The following is a 15,567-nucleotide window of genomic DNA, read 5'->3' as shown; positions in this document are numbered from 1 at the left end:
TGAAACACAATAAACAAATATTGAGGTTTGCACAACAAACAGAATGTGTATGAATCAGTTAGTATGATGAGCGCAAATCAAAACGCCAGAGCTGGAAGACCCACTCGCCGATTCCGGGTGTGCCAGTGAGCAACAGCAGCACTGGAGAGATAGTTATGCATAACTCTGCAGTTGTAGGGCATGTGAATGAAAACACAAGGAAAAATAAGACAAGGAAAAATGAGCCTGAGGCCAGCTCATTATCCCCGCTCCTTTCTAGTAGCCTTAGGTCCTGATCACACAGAAAGGGTTTTAGCAGCTGGAGGCACCTTTTTGTGATTGTTTTTAGTGAGATTGAAGCTTTTTTGCTTGGAGTTTATTTCAGGTAGTAACGCATTGACATTGTAAATGTAATACCATTACCCAAAATATTGTCGGTAACATGTTATATTACATTGTTACTGCTAAAACATAAGATATTACTGTAGCGCGTTACCCCTAACACTGTACATGACACACTACAATTTGACTATATTTTGTATTATTTTCAACAGTTTTCCTGGGCGCCATTAGTTTACATTTATGATTTTCAAGTCTCAATCCTAAGTGTCAAATACCGACAAGTTGGGTTGGTGATTAGACTGAACCACTAACCCAAAGCATCATTTTTTGATTACCTGCTAATGACACTCAACAAGCAACTGTCTTTCTCCAGAGCTACGTATAACACTTATAAATGTACACAAGAATTAAACATGCAGAGACTTTTGATTTGGAAATGGAATGGAAACAGTATTCCATCACACAGTTTAAACAATTTGTTGCAAGTTGTGACTGTACATACCTCAGGTAAACCTCCAGTATCTGAAACTTGGGAGTCACTCACCAAAACAGCAGAAAAAAAGGAAATTTTCACAACTTCATTTTTGCCCACTATTTGTCATTTCAATGTGATTAAATAACAGTATAGCCTCTGAATGTAGTGCTTAGGAAAGCTGGCTATCAATTACTGGGACTCAAATTGCCCTTGAATGCACCACAGAGGGAGTTATATTAATAGTTCCTGCTCACTACTGCAGTTCACATGACAATAATGTAACTTTGGTAAATGGTAAAGGTGAATGCTCTGAAATATTGTTTAGTGTATGAAGTTTGTAGTTAATGCACTAAAAAATGGAAAACATCCGTAACCAAGTTAAGGAAATGATAAACAGTTTAAACTATCATCTAATCATCATATTACAATAAAAAGTTGTTCCAGAAGATATCTGCCATATTCCTACATGGTAATATAGATACGAATACATATCAGTATATCTCAGCTCAGCTCTACTGTCCCATGGAGCCTTTCTTTTTCAAAAATAAGAGATATTGATGTTTTCAAACACATCAGTCTTTTAATAAAAGTCATTTATATGCTCCATCCTTCAGATAATCCAAAAATAAGATGGAAATTCCTGCATTTGCTGTTTTCTTATTTTTCTTTGAAATATTAAAAGAATGTACAAAGATACACGTCTCTAAGAAGTTGCATGATTGAATTGCTTTTATTATTTTTATTATGTTAGCAATTGAGAGGCTACAGGATTACACGTGTAAGCAGATCAGCTTCAGTCCTAAGGTGATTAGATTGAGAATATCAAAACAGGAATTATGACTGAACAAAATCTGCATGGAATCACTGACACTGATATTGACATGTGTGTGCATCGATGGGGTTGGTTTAGGTTAGTGGAGGTGGGGTGGTTAGAAAACACAGCTTAAGTATATTTGGTAAGACATGCCAACTGTCTTGTATGATCATCCCTCCTCATAATCTAGAAGGCTTTTGAGCTAAAGAGGATTTTGAAAAATGGTTTTACAAAATGAAGCAGGCCTGGCATGTTACTGCTAAAGAAGCACGCTGGATTGAAGTGTGAAAGCCCTGACAGGCAAGGGGAAAAACATTTTCTTTGTTGCTGTTTATCTTGTTCAGTTGAGTTTGTCATTAGATCAATCTCTCAACCTCTTACTATTCTGTGTGTATTTAATTTATGCAATAAAGGTCTCATTGTAGTTGCAGACATTTGGAATACAAATTCAGACAAAAAAAATCAACTCTAAATTCAGGGAACTCATGTCCTTGAAGAAGGACAAGAACAAATGTTCCTGTTTATTAAAGAAAACGCTGTTTCTGCTGCAGAAAATGTCAGACCTGCCGCTCCCTGTGTGACAGGTTTTTCCCAGACAGATGTAGATTCAAACATTAAAGCTTTCATGAACTGCTTGTGAGTGTGTGTTTTGCATATAAATGCACAAGCATGCTCTGTTGGTGTTTGTGCACTCACAGCACCAGGGGTAAAAGTCAGTCATGTTTATTCCTCAGTTTTGTGACAAGTATTCCATTGCTACCTGGCTTCTATAGTCTTATTTTTTTGTGCTGGTTCATATCTAAAATTGTCAATCGTGAGACATGTGCACCTACACAGATAGCAGAGGCAAAGCCAGGTAAAGATTTACACACATTACTGAGTGGTTACATTTTGATTGGCCAGTCTCCTTCTATTATGTACTCTTGGCTTCCACAAGAGGCCTGAGAAGATTCCTTCACAGCGTTATGACATCTCAACCCAGTTTAAATCTAAAGAGTCTTCTTCAAGTGACAAACTTTTGGGTTTGCCATGGGGACATTGGAAACACATAGTTAGAAAGACTTTTCGCACCATTGGAGTACTTTAAGCCTGAAATATCACAGTAGCAGTGAACCCTGAGGTCTGAGCTAGCACAGCCTCTGATGCTAACACTAGCATCCAGCCTCATCAAGCCAAACTCGACCAGACATTCCGACGCAAACTAAGTAAGTCTACCTGTGATCGACTAACTAACTCCCTTGCAAAATGGATTGCACTGGACTGCAGACCAGTTTCAGTGGTGGAGGACAGGGGGACAATTGTGTCCAAAATCTGGCAGATTTACGACACATCTGCCAAAATTCATTTAAACTAAAAAATTTTAAATGCAAAATTTGATATATGTGATTAGTTTAGATTAATTGATCACAGAGCATGTAATTAATTAGATTGATTTTTTTTTAATCGCTGGACAGCCCTACACGTTAAAAATCAATGTATTTCTTACACAGTTTGGCATGTTGGTGCAGGCGGTTCGTGCACCACCGTGAACTTAATGATCCACAGAGGTCTCTTCCTTTTCAAAACAGACCAGGTGATTTAAACCACTAAAAACACTGAATTAAGTAGCTTCATGTAACAAACCAGTGAAACTCTGACACTGCTCGTTGCAGGTGGACTTCTAACTACCGTGGGCAATGCAAAAAAGCAAATGTCCCTTTCTAGAGCCAGTGTTTAGTTAGTCTGGTCTGGGCTCCTGTAGAAACATAGTCGTGCAACCTGGCAATCTTTATAAAAAGTAGATATAAACAGTTTCTTCTAAGGTAAGGAAAACACAACAATTCTTATTTGCAGGTGATTATACAATAAAGATAACATAGTTATTATATTCCATTTCTGTCAAAATATCCCCCTAAATCATACACACTGGAGCTGTCAGGAATTTATAGAAAATGACAGGCAAACAGTGAAATAAATCATATCCCTGAGTTCCATTATATAGTGTGAAATGCCAGAGTCTGTAAAATAACAATACACATATGTGCTAAAAAAAAAGATTTTTCCATAAATACTAGCATATTGAAAGATCACAATCACTTCAGTTTCTCTAGGATGTTGCGATGTTGCAATCACAACAATGAATGCAAATTTAGCCACCCCCTGTAAATTCTGTCAGACCTCACATATCAGGCTGCAACATCCCAAAAACAGTCCATAATGATCCTGAAGGGGCTGTTTTGTGACACAGTCAGTAAGGTCATTAGCTGCCACCATTATGATTTAAAACCTGTTCCTGGCCCCTCTCTGCAGAGACACGTCAACACTTGATTAAGACAAGATAAATACATTATGCATTCTGGAGACAAGGCATGAAAATAATGTAATAAAAACCTGATGATGGAACTCTCTTCAGCCTAAAGGAGGCTGTGTTTTTTCCCCCACGTTGCCATGCGAGTTCATCAAGAACCAAACTAATGACAGTTAACCAGTCTCCTTCACAGTCTCCTGGCAACCATCACATTATGTTACATATATTTATACAGCAAGATTTAGCTACCAGTGCACTTTTGTCTACATCTATGGAATTTTGCCCAGTGCTTATAAAGCACTGCTCACTCACTGTGCAGTATGGTTGCAGTGTGGGCAATCAATGCTTAACAATAAACAAGAGAGTTCAAGAAAGTACCTGACAGTTTTGAACTTTAAACAAAGCTGAGCCAGCAGAGCAGTTGTACAATTTACAATATTTGCCCACCACTGAAAACCAAAGAATTTACTTATTAAATACAGCTGGCCTTTCGTGATGTTCTCATATTTTCCCCATCCAAAAATGTGTCTTACACAGTCATGTAGTAGCCATGGGATTGCACAGCATCTGGACTGCTCTGTGTTTGTGTTTGCTTGCCACAAAGTGTACTGAAGCAGTCTTCCTCATGTTTTGGTTGAAGCTCTTCCTTTTTGTTGTGGGTCACATCTGCACACTCTTTGGACAATATACTGGGACAAATCTGATTCATACACAGAGCAACACACAAGAACTGATTCAGCCAATTGTGTATTGGTTTCATGTTTACAGCAAGTATACTATATTATCATATACTGAGTGAGATACATTGAGGGAATATTCTGTATGGGCTCAGTGACTGTTGGGTTAGCTGAGATCTGCAATGACTGTTCAAACCTTACTGCCAAAAATGTGTACTCCAAAGGAATCTGTGTAGTCAGAAGTATACTGTTTTAGTAAAAGTTGTTCTTGTCTGATGAATGTGATTGGTTGCTGCTAAGAGTATGCAACAGTTTATATTGGATCAAAAGAACAAGTCTACAGAAAGTCTGTAACTTTGTTCTTTGTTCTACCTGTGTCTGAATTTTACATGTCCTTTTTTATTCTTTTTCTCCAAACCTATCATCTGACTCCTCAGCCCCCCCCACGTTCACGGATACGCCACCTCAGTATGTAGAGGCCAAGGAGGGGGGTAGCATCACTTTGACCTGCACGGCCTTCGGAAACCCCAAACCCTCGGTTAGCTGGCTTCGGGAAGGCAGCCTCATGGTCAGCAGTGCCAAGTATAAGGTACATAACTATATGATGTCTTTATGTCTTATCTGAATATTGACTAGTTGTTCCCTCTGACAGTAGTGCTGTGTGTAAAGAGGCAGCCTCTTCATTTATTTCAATGAGACTACTGCATGGGCAAAGCAAGGCAAAAAGAGGCAGGGGTCATCTGCCTAAAAGTTGAACCTACCTATGTCATCTTTAGTTGCAACCCAATGCATCGTCATCTGGTAAAGGTGCTGCATTGCTCAATGAAATATATGAAAGCACAAATGAATGGTTTGATTTTACTGTGTATGTCATGATCATAGTGACAACTTTGCAGAGATGTAAAATCCTGCTTCATACCCTTATAAACCCTTGTTTGGTAGTTTGGTATCTAATGACCTCAAATTGGACTTTTAGTAGGATTCCATCCTCTCACCATGTGTTCATCACTAATTAGGGCTGGGCGATGTAGGTTAAATTAATATTTGTGATATTTTTAGGCTTTACTGCGATACACAATATATTTAACACAACATTTAAAAATGTCCTCTAAAGTACTGTAGACTAGTAAAACTAAACAAAAAGAAAGAAATTATTAAATGACCTCTAAAGTTGTATGAAGTACTGTTATAATGAAGTTAAATGAAATACTGTTTTAATTAAGATAAGTCAAGGACTGTTATATGAATGTTGAATAAGAACTGTTGAAATAAATCAAGTGGAACCAGTTGTTGTTAGCAGTTAGCACAAAGTTTAACTGTTGCTGCGGTGCCGTTAAATGTGAGAAATAATTCACTGTTCACTGCTGGAAACACACTAACAGCTCTCCACTTCATATATTAATAGCATTTGCAAGTTGCACAGGTGCTCCATGGTTGTAAAATGTGACTAAATACTCTTGGTCTGGAGCCCTATAGGTACAAAGACACACGGCTCCTCTGCTCACACTATTGTTAATCTCATTAAGTTCATCTGTTAGTGCGGTGCTGTTATGCATGATGATTTATTCATAGTAGGCTGGAAACAAACTAACAGCTCTCCAGTTCATATAGTATATGATGATATTTGCAAGTTGCAGTGGTGCTCTGTGGTTGCAAAATGCGACCAAACAGTAACGTTAGCAGTCTGGAGCCCTGCAGATGAGAAACACACTTCACCCAGCCCACAAACTGTCGCTCGGGAGAAACTACTACTACACACAACACACAAGGAGCAAAACCCAAGTACACCATTCACACAGAGGGAGAGAGAGACAAGGACATCATGCACACAAGGGAGACAGAGAGGAGAGGAGAGGCTGAATCTCCTGGAGAGTTTGTGAATCTATTAGTGAGTATGATCCATGTGGGATTTACTGTAAGTGGATCGTACTGTAAGTGTATCAGCTCAGTGAATATATTGTCATTGCAGTTGGAATTGCTCAGTCTCAGTCATCTTTAATCATTTTAAACTTACAGATTGGTTTTAGTTTTAGAATTTGTGTGTAATGAGAAGAAAGAAGCCTTTTTGATAATAGTGTATGCTGTACGGTATCTACCATTTAATACTGCATGTAAGAAAGAAAATGACACCCCCACAATAGATCAATTATTCAAACCTCGTTCATTGGAGAGTTATACATCTAAATTTGTCACAGTCAGCAGCTTTCCCAAAGTCACTAGACTATACTGTATAGTTCCCTAGACTTGTGAGCAAGTAAAACTTACTACAAAACTAACATACAGATGTGCTCTATAGGTACTGACTGAAGATTTAGGAAATGCTATGATCTAAATAATAATTTGGTATTATATGAAAGGCTGCCCTCTGATCTCTTTCTCAAGCTTTTAGTTTTTGTGTCTCTGCGCCAGTAATAGTCATAGCCAGAGGCATTATGTTGTCAGGCTGTTGTCCATCCGCCCATCTGATTGTTGATCCTTGAGCAGGGGTGATGGGAATCCAGCACTGTGCCAGATTTCCAGCGTGTGGCGACAGGCGAGGAAAATAAAAAAATAAATAAAAAAGTTGATGTGGGATACATGCATGCGTTGCAGACAGTAGCTTAAGTAGCAGTAGCTTTAAACGGAGACCTTGCTCTCAGCCTATGGCTTTTGCTCCCAACCAGACCAAAGTTAGGCTACTAGCCAATCAGAAGTAGAGTGGGGGTGGGTCTTGGGCGGGTGGAACAAACTTGGTTCAGAGTAGGACTGCACGATGTTGGAAAAAACTGACATTTTTTTCTTTTTGCGATTTATATTGCGATGTTAAAAAATACAAGAATTCTCACCAGATGACTTGAGTAGCTCTATTTGGAAGGAATTAGGTTGATTCACACAAGTGGAATTAACACAAGTGAAAAAATAGACGTTATTAAACACTTTATTTTAAGTAGGCCTAGTAGTAGTAAACATCTTTTAGTTTTTTGCGGTGTAACGTTTGTTTGAGTTCTTGGTTTGCACTCATCATATCAAAAAGATTCGCTGTGTTACCTCGTGTTGTGGCGACAACGGCGAGGCACTGTCGGCACAGTACACTCTTTTGGTCGACATCATCTTTTTTATATCCGAAATATTCCCGTATTTCGGACGTTGACCTTCTTTTGGGGACTAAAGTGCAACACACACTGCCGCCGGCGCGGCTCTGTGGCCGTCAAGTGCCACCCCCCAACACACATTGGCAGCGGTGTACAGCGGAACCGTCGACACTAAATTGTATTTCCCACCCCAGCCCGCTAGGTGGCTGTACCTACACTAGTTGCCAACGGTTGCCAACTGCTAGTAACGGAAGAAGAAGAGGAAAAACTTTGAGGCAACAACAACTTGGATTTCACGGGTGAGTTTCTTACCAAAATCATCTTATTAAAAATTTGAAAAACTTAATAACATTAAGCATCCAGATACCCCTTTGAAAGCTGCAACTGGAGTTGATACTAAGGCGTCCAAGACATACATAAAAGGCTTTTCTCGCAGCGCTGGCCGCGCTGGAAATAGATCAGTGGGCTGAAGCAGAGCGGGTCGGTGCGGGTCGGCGCGTCGGCCGGTGCCGGTGTGGGTTTGTTCATAGAATATAATGGAGGCGGGCGTTTTGACATGCGGCGTATGGCGTCGGTATGCGTTGCACTTAATTCGTCCTTCGCAGTCTCTTCCTCTTGTTTATCGCTCATCTGCTTCTTCTGCTCAGCTTGGTGTGTGCTGTGTGATGTACTGCATGTGCATATGGGGAGGGGCTGACTGTGAGCTGACTGCTCGGAGAGAGAGAGAGAGAGAGCGCAAAGCAAGGAGCCGCTTCAGAGATGCTTTTCTGAAACAAAAGAAAAGTTGACATGTTCTAAAAAAAAAAGAGAGAGAAAACATCGCATGTCCTGCAATGCGACTATCGCACATGCACACATAGCAATGATGATGTTTAAACGATGCATTGTGCAGCCCTAATTTGTAGTCTATTGTTATTATTATTATTATTATTATTATTTGAAGCTAGTGCAGTGCCTGTTCATCAGAACTGTTTGATTGCCTGGCCTGTGGTATTGCTGCTGTCAGCTTTCTTGAGAACTGCTGCACTTCTTTGGGTTCTGAGCAAAACACCTGCTATGACATAGTTTTGTCACGCAGCCATGTCCTGGCTACTCACAGTCAGAAACACAGAGGAATTACACTCTGGTAGGAAAAAAAACACCAGGGGCAACCTTAATTGTTAGGCAAGATAGGCAACTACCCAGGGCCCCAAACTAAAAGGGCCCCAAACAGCTATATACTTATTTTGATGTTTAGATATGAAAAATACCAACTTATGTTACTATTGTTACTCATCATACCCCAAAATAACAACAGGCCCCCAGAACACTTAAAACGATAGATAAGTTAAAAGGAGTACTTCTTCCAATGTTTCCTACAGGATTTGGCAGGGGGTTGGATGTGGACGTGGAAGAGTCTGGTTAATAATTCCACTAACACCAATGAAATGAGCAGATGACAGTGCTGTGCACAGAACAACTGTGTAGTGCGCACGCAACTTTAAACCACTTGTATTCATTTGGATGATGTGCTGCTGGATCAAAGATCATAGAGCGCTACGCGTAGGGCAGGGTTGTCAGGTCCGCTCATTAGCCGTGACTTTGGGCTTGTTTTCTGTAAAGTCACTTACAAATATTGGTAGTCGCGGGTTGCGGTTTTTTGGGCTTGTTTCTAAAGTGGAGTTGCTTATTTGGGCTTGCTCTCTAAACGTCGCCTTTCTCTCTATATATACCCGTCTAATAAGTTATTTAAATGCATGATAGTATATCGGACTGCAGCAGGGCCGGAGTTGGACTCATTTTCAGCCCTGGAGTTTCATGCCTCAGACCGACCCACTTCACGATCAGGACCTATTATAACCTTACATGTTAAGTCTACAATAGCGCACTGTTCTCTAAAGCCTTGTAATAAATTGTAAGTGTATTTTTCTAAAATATTTCCAATTCAGTGCAAGTAAGGGTCGCTTCACAATGTAGATTTATTTCAACATGAGTGCACATCTCCAACATTATTCTTAACAACACAGCATCCTTTTCAACAATATCAGAATCTATATTCTGTTCAAACAAGTGTTCACAGATATCCAGAATGAATAAAAATATTAAATATATAGCTTTACACTGCTGACTTGTATAATCAGAACAGACATGTCCTGTGATTTTCAGCCTTCTATGATTATAATTACCCTTTACAGCGAGCACATCCTGACAGCTGAGAATATTACTGTCAGGTATTGTCCCGCCTCTATTAAATATGAAAGGAGGCTGAAAATCACAGGACAGCAGGTCCGTGGAGCTGTGCGCCGGATGAATAAACATTCGGTGCGACGGGGTCGCTTTGGGTTGTGAACGTGTATGACGCACGTCTACATTGAAAGTAATGGGTTTGTGCGTGCAAAAGACGTTACGTCTGAACGCCCCCCATGCACACACACGTCAGGGTGCGTCTGCAAAAGGAAAAAAAAAAAAGAAAAAGAAGAGCTGCCAGAGTCGGCCCAGGGACAGCAGTAGCAGCATACGTGATACCCATACGTGACTGAACACCGGCCCAATAAAAAAAACAAAAACTGAACACCGGCCCTCATGGCCCAAACGTCAGACCAGCCCACCACGAATTCGCCCTGGTCCTCCCGATTAGCCACTCCGGGCCTGGACTGCAGGATGTTTCCACAGCTCCGCTTCCGCGGGCCGCCATGGTCTCGTCAATGTATAGGAAACACTGTCTTCTACATCTGCCAGTACCTGTGTGCTTAATGAGGTTTATTGCAATTAATAGGACAGTGTGCTGGAATTCCCTTTTTCTTCTACCACTGCCAACACCAACATTCCCAGTTACACAAAGGGTGACAGAGTAAAGCAAAATGCCATGTGTCTGGGGCCCCTGTAACACTAAATTTGCCCTTGAAAAATACACAAAAGTCAAAGCTACTGGCAGCCAGAAACACTGGTGAAATATACTGTACTTAGCAGAGGTGTTAATTCTGAAATAGGCATATTAGTAGCTGTCTTTGAAGAAGGCATTTTGCTAGCAGTAACATTATTATTGTTTTGAGTTAGTATGACAAACTTACTCACTTTGAGCTGCAATGGCAGAGTGGTGCTGTCCCTGTTCCTGTGCTCGTTGACTCCAGGTAAGCGAGGCAGAGATTGGTTGTAGCATGAGTATATCCAGCATCGAGCAGCAATACTGAACTGCAGACGACATGCTCAACTCTCTTGTTGTACAGAGCCACAGACTGCTGTTTGTTAGTTCATTCAAAGTTTATTAATATTGAAGGTGTCACATGTCCAAATTGCACCAAATTCAACAGTGTATGCATGTACTTGGGTCCCCAGCGATGCAGCCACAAAGTGTGAAGTAGATAGGATGAAGGAATCTCCAGATATACAAAGGACCCATACACATACATACAGATAGACAGATATTCCTTGCTTTGTGGTTAGATAGAAAATAAAATAAAATGTTGATCTGATTCCTTACTTCAGCTTGTATTGTATAAAGCAGTGGTTTTCAACTGGTCAAGCCACAAGGTCCAGATTTGTCACACAGTCTGCACAGTTTAATATATTTAGCATCATACTTGCATTTGGCCATGCCGTCAAGTTAGTTTGCTGTCTCTGTAAAGTATCTGTCTGTCTGTTAGTCACTAACTCTAGAGTAAGAAGCAGCACTTGAAAATAAAAGCACTGTTCCGGAAATTCACTGTACTTCAAATTAAAGCATAGTTTTTACGAACTTGACATGTACTTCAAATTAAAGCATAGTTTTTACGAACTTGACATGTCACTTGCGGTCAATTCAGAATGGAGCTACGACTGCGACCCACCAGNTCACTGTACTTCAAATTAAAGCATAGTTTTTACGAACTTGACATGTCACTTGCGGTCAATTCAGAATGGAGCTGCGACTGCGACCAGCCAGTTGGGAACCACTGGTATAAAGCACTTTGAACTGCCTCTGTACCTGAAATGTGCAATACACATAAAGTTGCCTGCAGACCCATTTATTTGTTTAATTTTTTACAACTTTATTATTTCTTTATTTAACGTGTGTGTGTGTGTGTGTGTGTGTGTCTGTGTCTGTGTCTGTGTCTGTATTGTATGTAAATGCAGGTGGCCACACAGTGACTCACTGGATTAAAAGAACGTTCTTTGGAAGACCAAAGTTTAAGATCTGTTGTTAAAGATGTCCACCTAAAAAGTAGACTTTAAATATGTAAATGTTTATGTGTATGTGTGTGTTTGTGTGTGTTAAGGTGTCTGATGGGAGTTTGACGGTGCTATCCATCACCCGGGAGGACCGTGGGGCCTACACGTGTCGAGCCTTCAGCCCCCAGGGAGAGGTCATTCACACTACACGGCTGCTAGTGCAAGGTGGGTACATGTGAACTGTATGTGTAGCTTTGTCCGTAGAAGTGCAGCATATGTATACATGTTGTTATTGGCCACACACATGACGGTATTTGATAAAGTGGTTATGGATAAAGGGAAGCAACATTTAACCTTTTTAGAGGGGTATGAATGTGATATGGAGGACCTTTCAAGAAATGTGAATATATTTTAGTGAAATAGTGTTGTTGGAACTGTTGATAGACATCTGTCAGCTCCAGCAAGAGAACATGACACATGGCATTCCAGACAGAAACTACTAGCAGCTACCAGCAGTAATAACACAAAGCCATGCTACGCAAAGTTATCTCTTGTAACTAGTAACGTCAGATGTCTGTGCAGTATAAAGGCAAGACTGTGTCAATGCAGGATTTAATAAGTGTTATTCATCAGCTGCATGGGATCATGAAAAGAGACTGTACGCTTGTTTATGAATTCTTCCTCTGAAAGATTATGGTGTTTACTGTATTGCAGTTTTCTTCAGTCTGCAGCTCCGCCACCAAGTCTCACACTAAAACTAAGCACACATCAAACTGACCCCTAATTTATGACAGAGCCGGACAATAAAGAAATAAATCAATAGATAATAAATATGAAGATAAGCTTTTGAACCAGTGTTCAAAACTGTCCACCAGGGGTCCACCCAGATAACAGGATGTTGATCTATTTTGACTATTTTGAGGGAGGCTTCCCTCTTGGGATACAGAACATTTTCCATGCAGTACTTTCCTAATTTGTGCAGTTTATGGCACAAATATAACTTAATGTTGATGTTCTCTTTCACTTCTAGTAATTCTGGGTTGTTTGCTGCCCCATGCATAAAAAAAATATGACTTCCCTCGAAAACAAGTACACCAAAATCCCACAATGCAATGTGTTGGGATAGATCGAGCAGAATGACTACATTCTTTTGGTATGTGGGAGAAATGTAGTCTGGTAAGACCATCTTGATGACGTCAGCTCAGCATTCTGTTTTACTCTACGTATCACTCTGGACACTGTGCTGCCCATAGACTGTATATAAAGATGGATAAAGCGTCTCCACTTACCCTCACTGTACAGAAGGGAAGCTAAAATATCTCTGATACGGCTGCTGCCGTCTTGCTCTGTTGACGTCATTTGGAGCCAGAGTCTGTGCAGTAGTGATCTTCGTGGTATCAAGTTTCGGTAACGCTTTAGATTACAGCCCGCAATTTACACCGTAACTATCGGGTAGTTACAGTGTAATCTGTTGTACTAACGGTATACCAGTGTAGTACGTACCAATACATATATGTAGGTACAGGGGAACAAGATGTTAAGTTATGGAATAAGGGGCTAACAATTTGTGAATTTACAGAGAATTTATATTATAGTTTTTTTTAACTACTGGGTACCTATTCTATTATAACAGGGTATGTGCGACCTACTGATCAATAATATGGAAGTTTGGGGAGAATTTACAGAGAACTTACACAGTAGGTATTTTTAACTACTGGGTACCTATTCTATTATAACAGGGTATGTGCGACCTACTGATCAATAATATGGACGCTTCTTCCTCTTCTAAGGAAGAAGGTGGAAGAAGGACATTTTTCTATTAATTCAGAATTATTACAACATTGTATAATTTAAATCTGTACTGCAAATATTGTCATTATTTATTTATTTATTTTAATTTATTGGCAGCAGGCCAAGCAAAAAACCCCAGACAGCCCTCTCCCCGGCAACACTTTCCAGCTCCTCCTGGGGGACCCAAAGGCGTTCCCAGGCCAGATGAGGACGAGATGTTGTGTATAAGGAAATAGAAAAAGCTCTCCGCTCGCCCACACTTTGGCGTACGCTGGTGAGATGAGGCAGCGAACCTAACCTGTATCCTGCTAACCAGAGAGATGTAGATGGCACTGCTGTTAACCTACTTTACAGCAAACATACGATGTGAATATATTTACTGGCACAAAACAGTCTGGTTTGTGGCTCATGTCAAATGTAGCGTTAACTGAACAAATGAAAGGTGTTGCAGTGTTAGCTCGCTAATCATTTACTAGCTACCGGACGTTCACACATCCACGCTGTGCATCCAGCTAAAAGAGCAAAGCGTTAACGTTACCCTGCAGCTTTTACAACCTGACACTTATGATTACTCTAATAGAATTTAAAGTGTCATTACATTCAATGCAATAGAATATAATGCATGTGGGTTTGTGTCTTACAGACGCAGAAACATGTTCAGCTGATTTTATTCACATAGGAACTTTCAGTAAGGTAATCTGCTAACGTTACTGTCCTGTCGTGCACTACAGCGCTGAAGTTAGTTTGCGACTCGTCGCATCCGATTCAGGATGAAAGGAAAAGTTTAGGGGAACATAAATAATGATATTTAGCGGTGGATTCTCCATTTTTGCACCACTTAATACTTATTAAAGTGTTAGTGTTATACATCGTAGCAAAGGTCTTAAAATTTTAGTGCTTTAGAATACAGCCCGCATACCCTGTACTTACCCTGTAACTAAATGTAACTACGGGGAACTATTTTAGTGCTTTAGAATACAGCCCGCATACCCTGTACTTACCCTGTAACTAAATGTAACTATGGGGGAACGAGTAGCACTTTAGAATACAGCCCGCATTACTTGTACTTGCCCTGTAACTAAATGTAACTACGGGGGAACAATTAGCACTTTTATAGCTTTATTTACCCTGCAACTAAATGTAAACAAGAGGAAAACTACCACTGCATATATCACTTGTTCTGTAAATACAGAGAACAATGTGAGATGTTTGTTTGGATTTTACTTGCCTCAAAACATGGAAGAACAAACTGTAAATTAACTGCACAGTAAGCTGTCAGTAAAGTATATCAACCATATGCGTTGTGTTTTATCTTGCTATATTTGTATTTATTTCCTGCACAGAGCTGGAAAAAGGTGAGCTTGCATGTTGAGGAGCTGTAATGCTGGACAAACACAAATGCCAGGGAGAAGACCTTCAACATTTTAATTACTTCAAAATTGTCCGCGTGTTTACACCAAAACACAAGTGAGTCACATCTAGGGTGGGTGAAATGTGTCTGCCGACGGCAAGCAACAGCTGAGACAGTCTTCAGACGCCAACAGTATCCATGACAACATACTGTCACCTGGACCTTTGTTCCTAAGTAAACGCACAGATGTACCCTGTAGTTGTATAGGCTACCCGCTGAAAATATAAAGGAACAATGTAGATTGACTGTTTGTTTGTAATTAGGTCATTTTGAAAAAAAATCACATCTGATTTATTACTTGCTGCAGAAGTCTTCCCTCCATCTTCCCTCTGATTTTTCAGTTTTATTGTCATACTGTACCCTGTAATAATAGGATAAGTACCCTGTAATTAAAAAATACCTACTGTATAAGTTCTCTGTAAATTCCCCCCAAACGTCCATATTAATGATCAGCAGGTCGCACATACCCTGTTATAATAGAATAGGTATCCAGTAGTTAAAAATACCTACTGTATAAGTTCTCTGTAAATTCCCCCCAAACGTCCATATTATTGATCAGTAGGTCGCACATACCCTGTTATAATAGAATAGG

At 40.1% G+C, this 15,567-nt stretch overlaps 1 protein-coding gene across 3 annotated transcripts in view; it reads left to right on the top strand.

Annotated features, from left to right (window-relative positions):
* Positions 1 to 15,567, top strand: part of LOC126384344 (protein turtle homolog B-like) — a 285,326-nt gene that overhangs the window by 145,820 nt on the left and 123,939 nt on the right. For all 3 annotated transcript variants that reach the window (XM_050035368.1, XM_050035376.1, XM_050035361.1), the window contains exons 4-5: positions 5,012 to 5,163; positions 11,881 to 11,998. In XM_050035368.1, the coding sequence (XP_049891325.1) occupies positions 5,012 to 5,163; positions 11,881 to 11,998 (270 nt within the window). The remainder of the gene's footprint in view (positions 1 to 5,011; positions 5,164 to 11,880; positions 11,999 to 15,567) is intronic.

Source organism: Epinephelus moara, chromosome 3 (assembly GCF_006386435.1).
Source record: "Epinephelus moara isolate mb chromosome 3, YSFRI_EMoa_1.0, whole genome shotgun sequence".
NCBI lineage: Eukaryota > Metazoa > Chordata > Actinopteri > Perciformes > Serranidae > Epinephelus > Epinephelus moara.
Note: the sequence above shows the minus strand (reverse complement) of the source record. Positions and strands in the feature narration are given on the sequence as shown.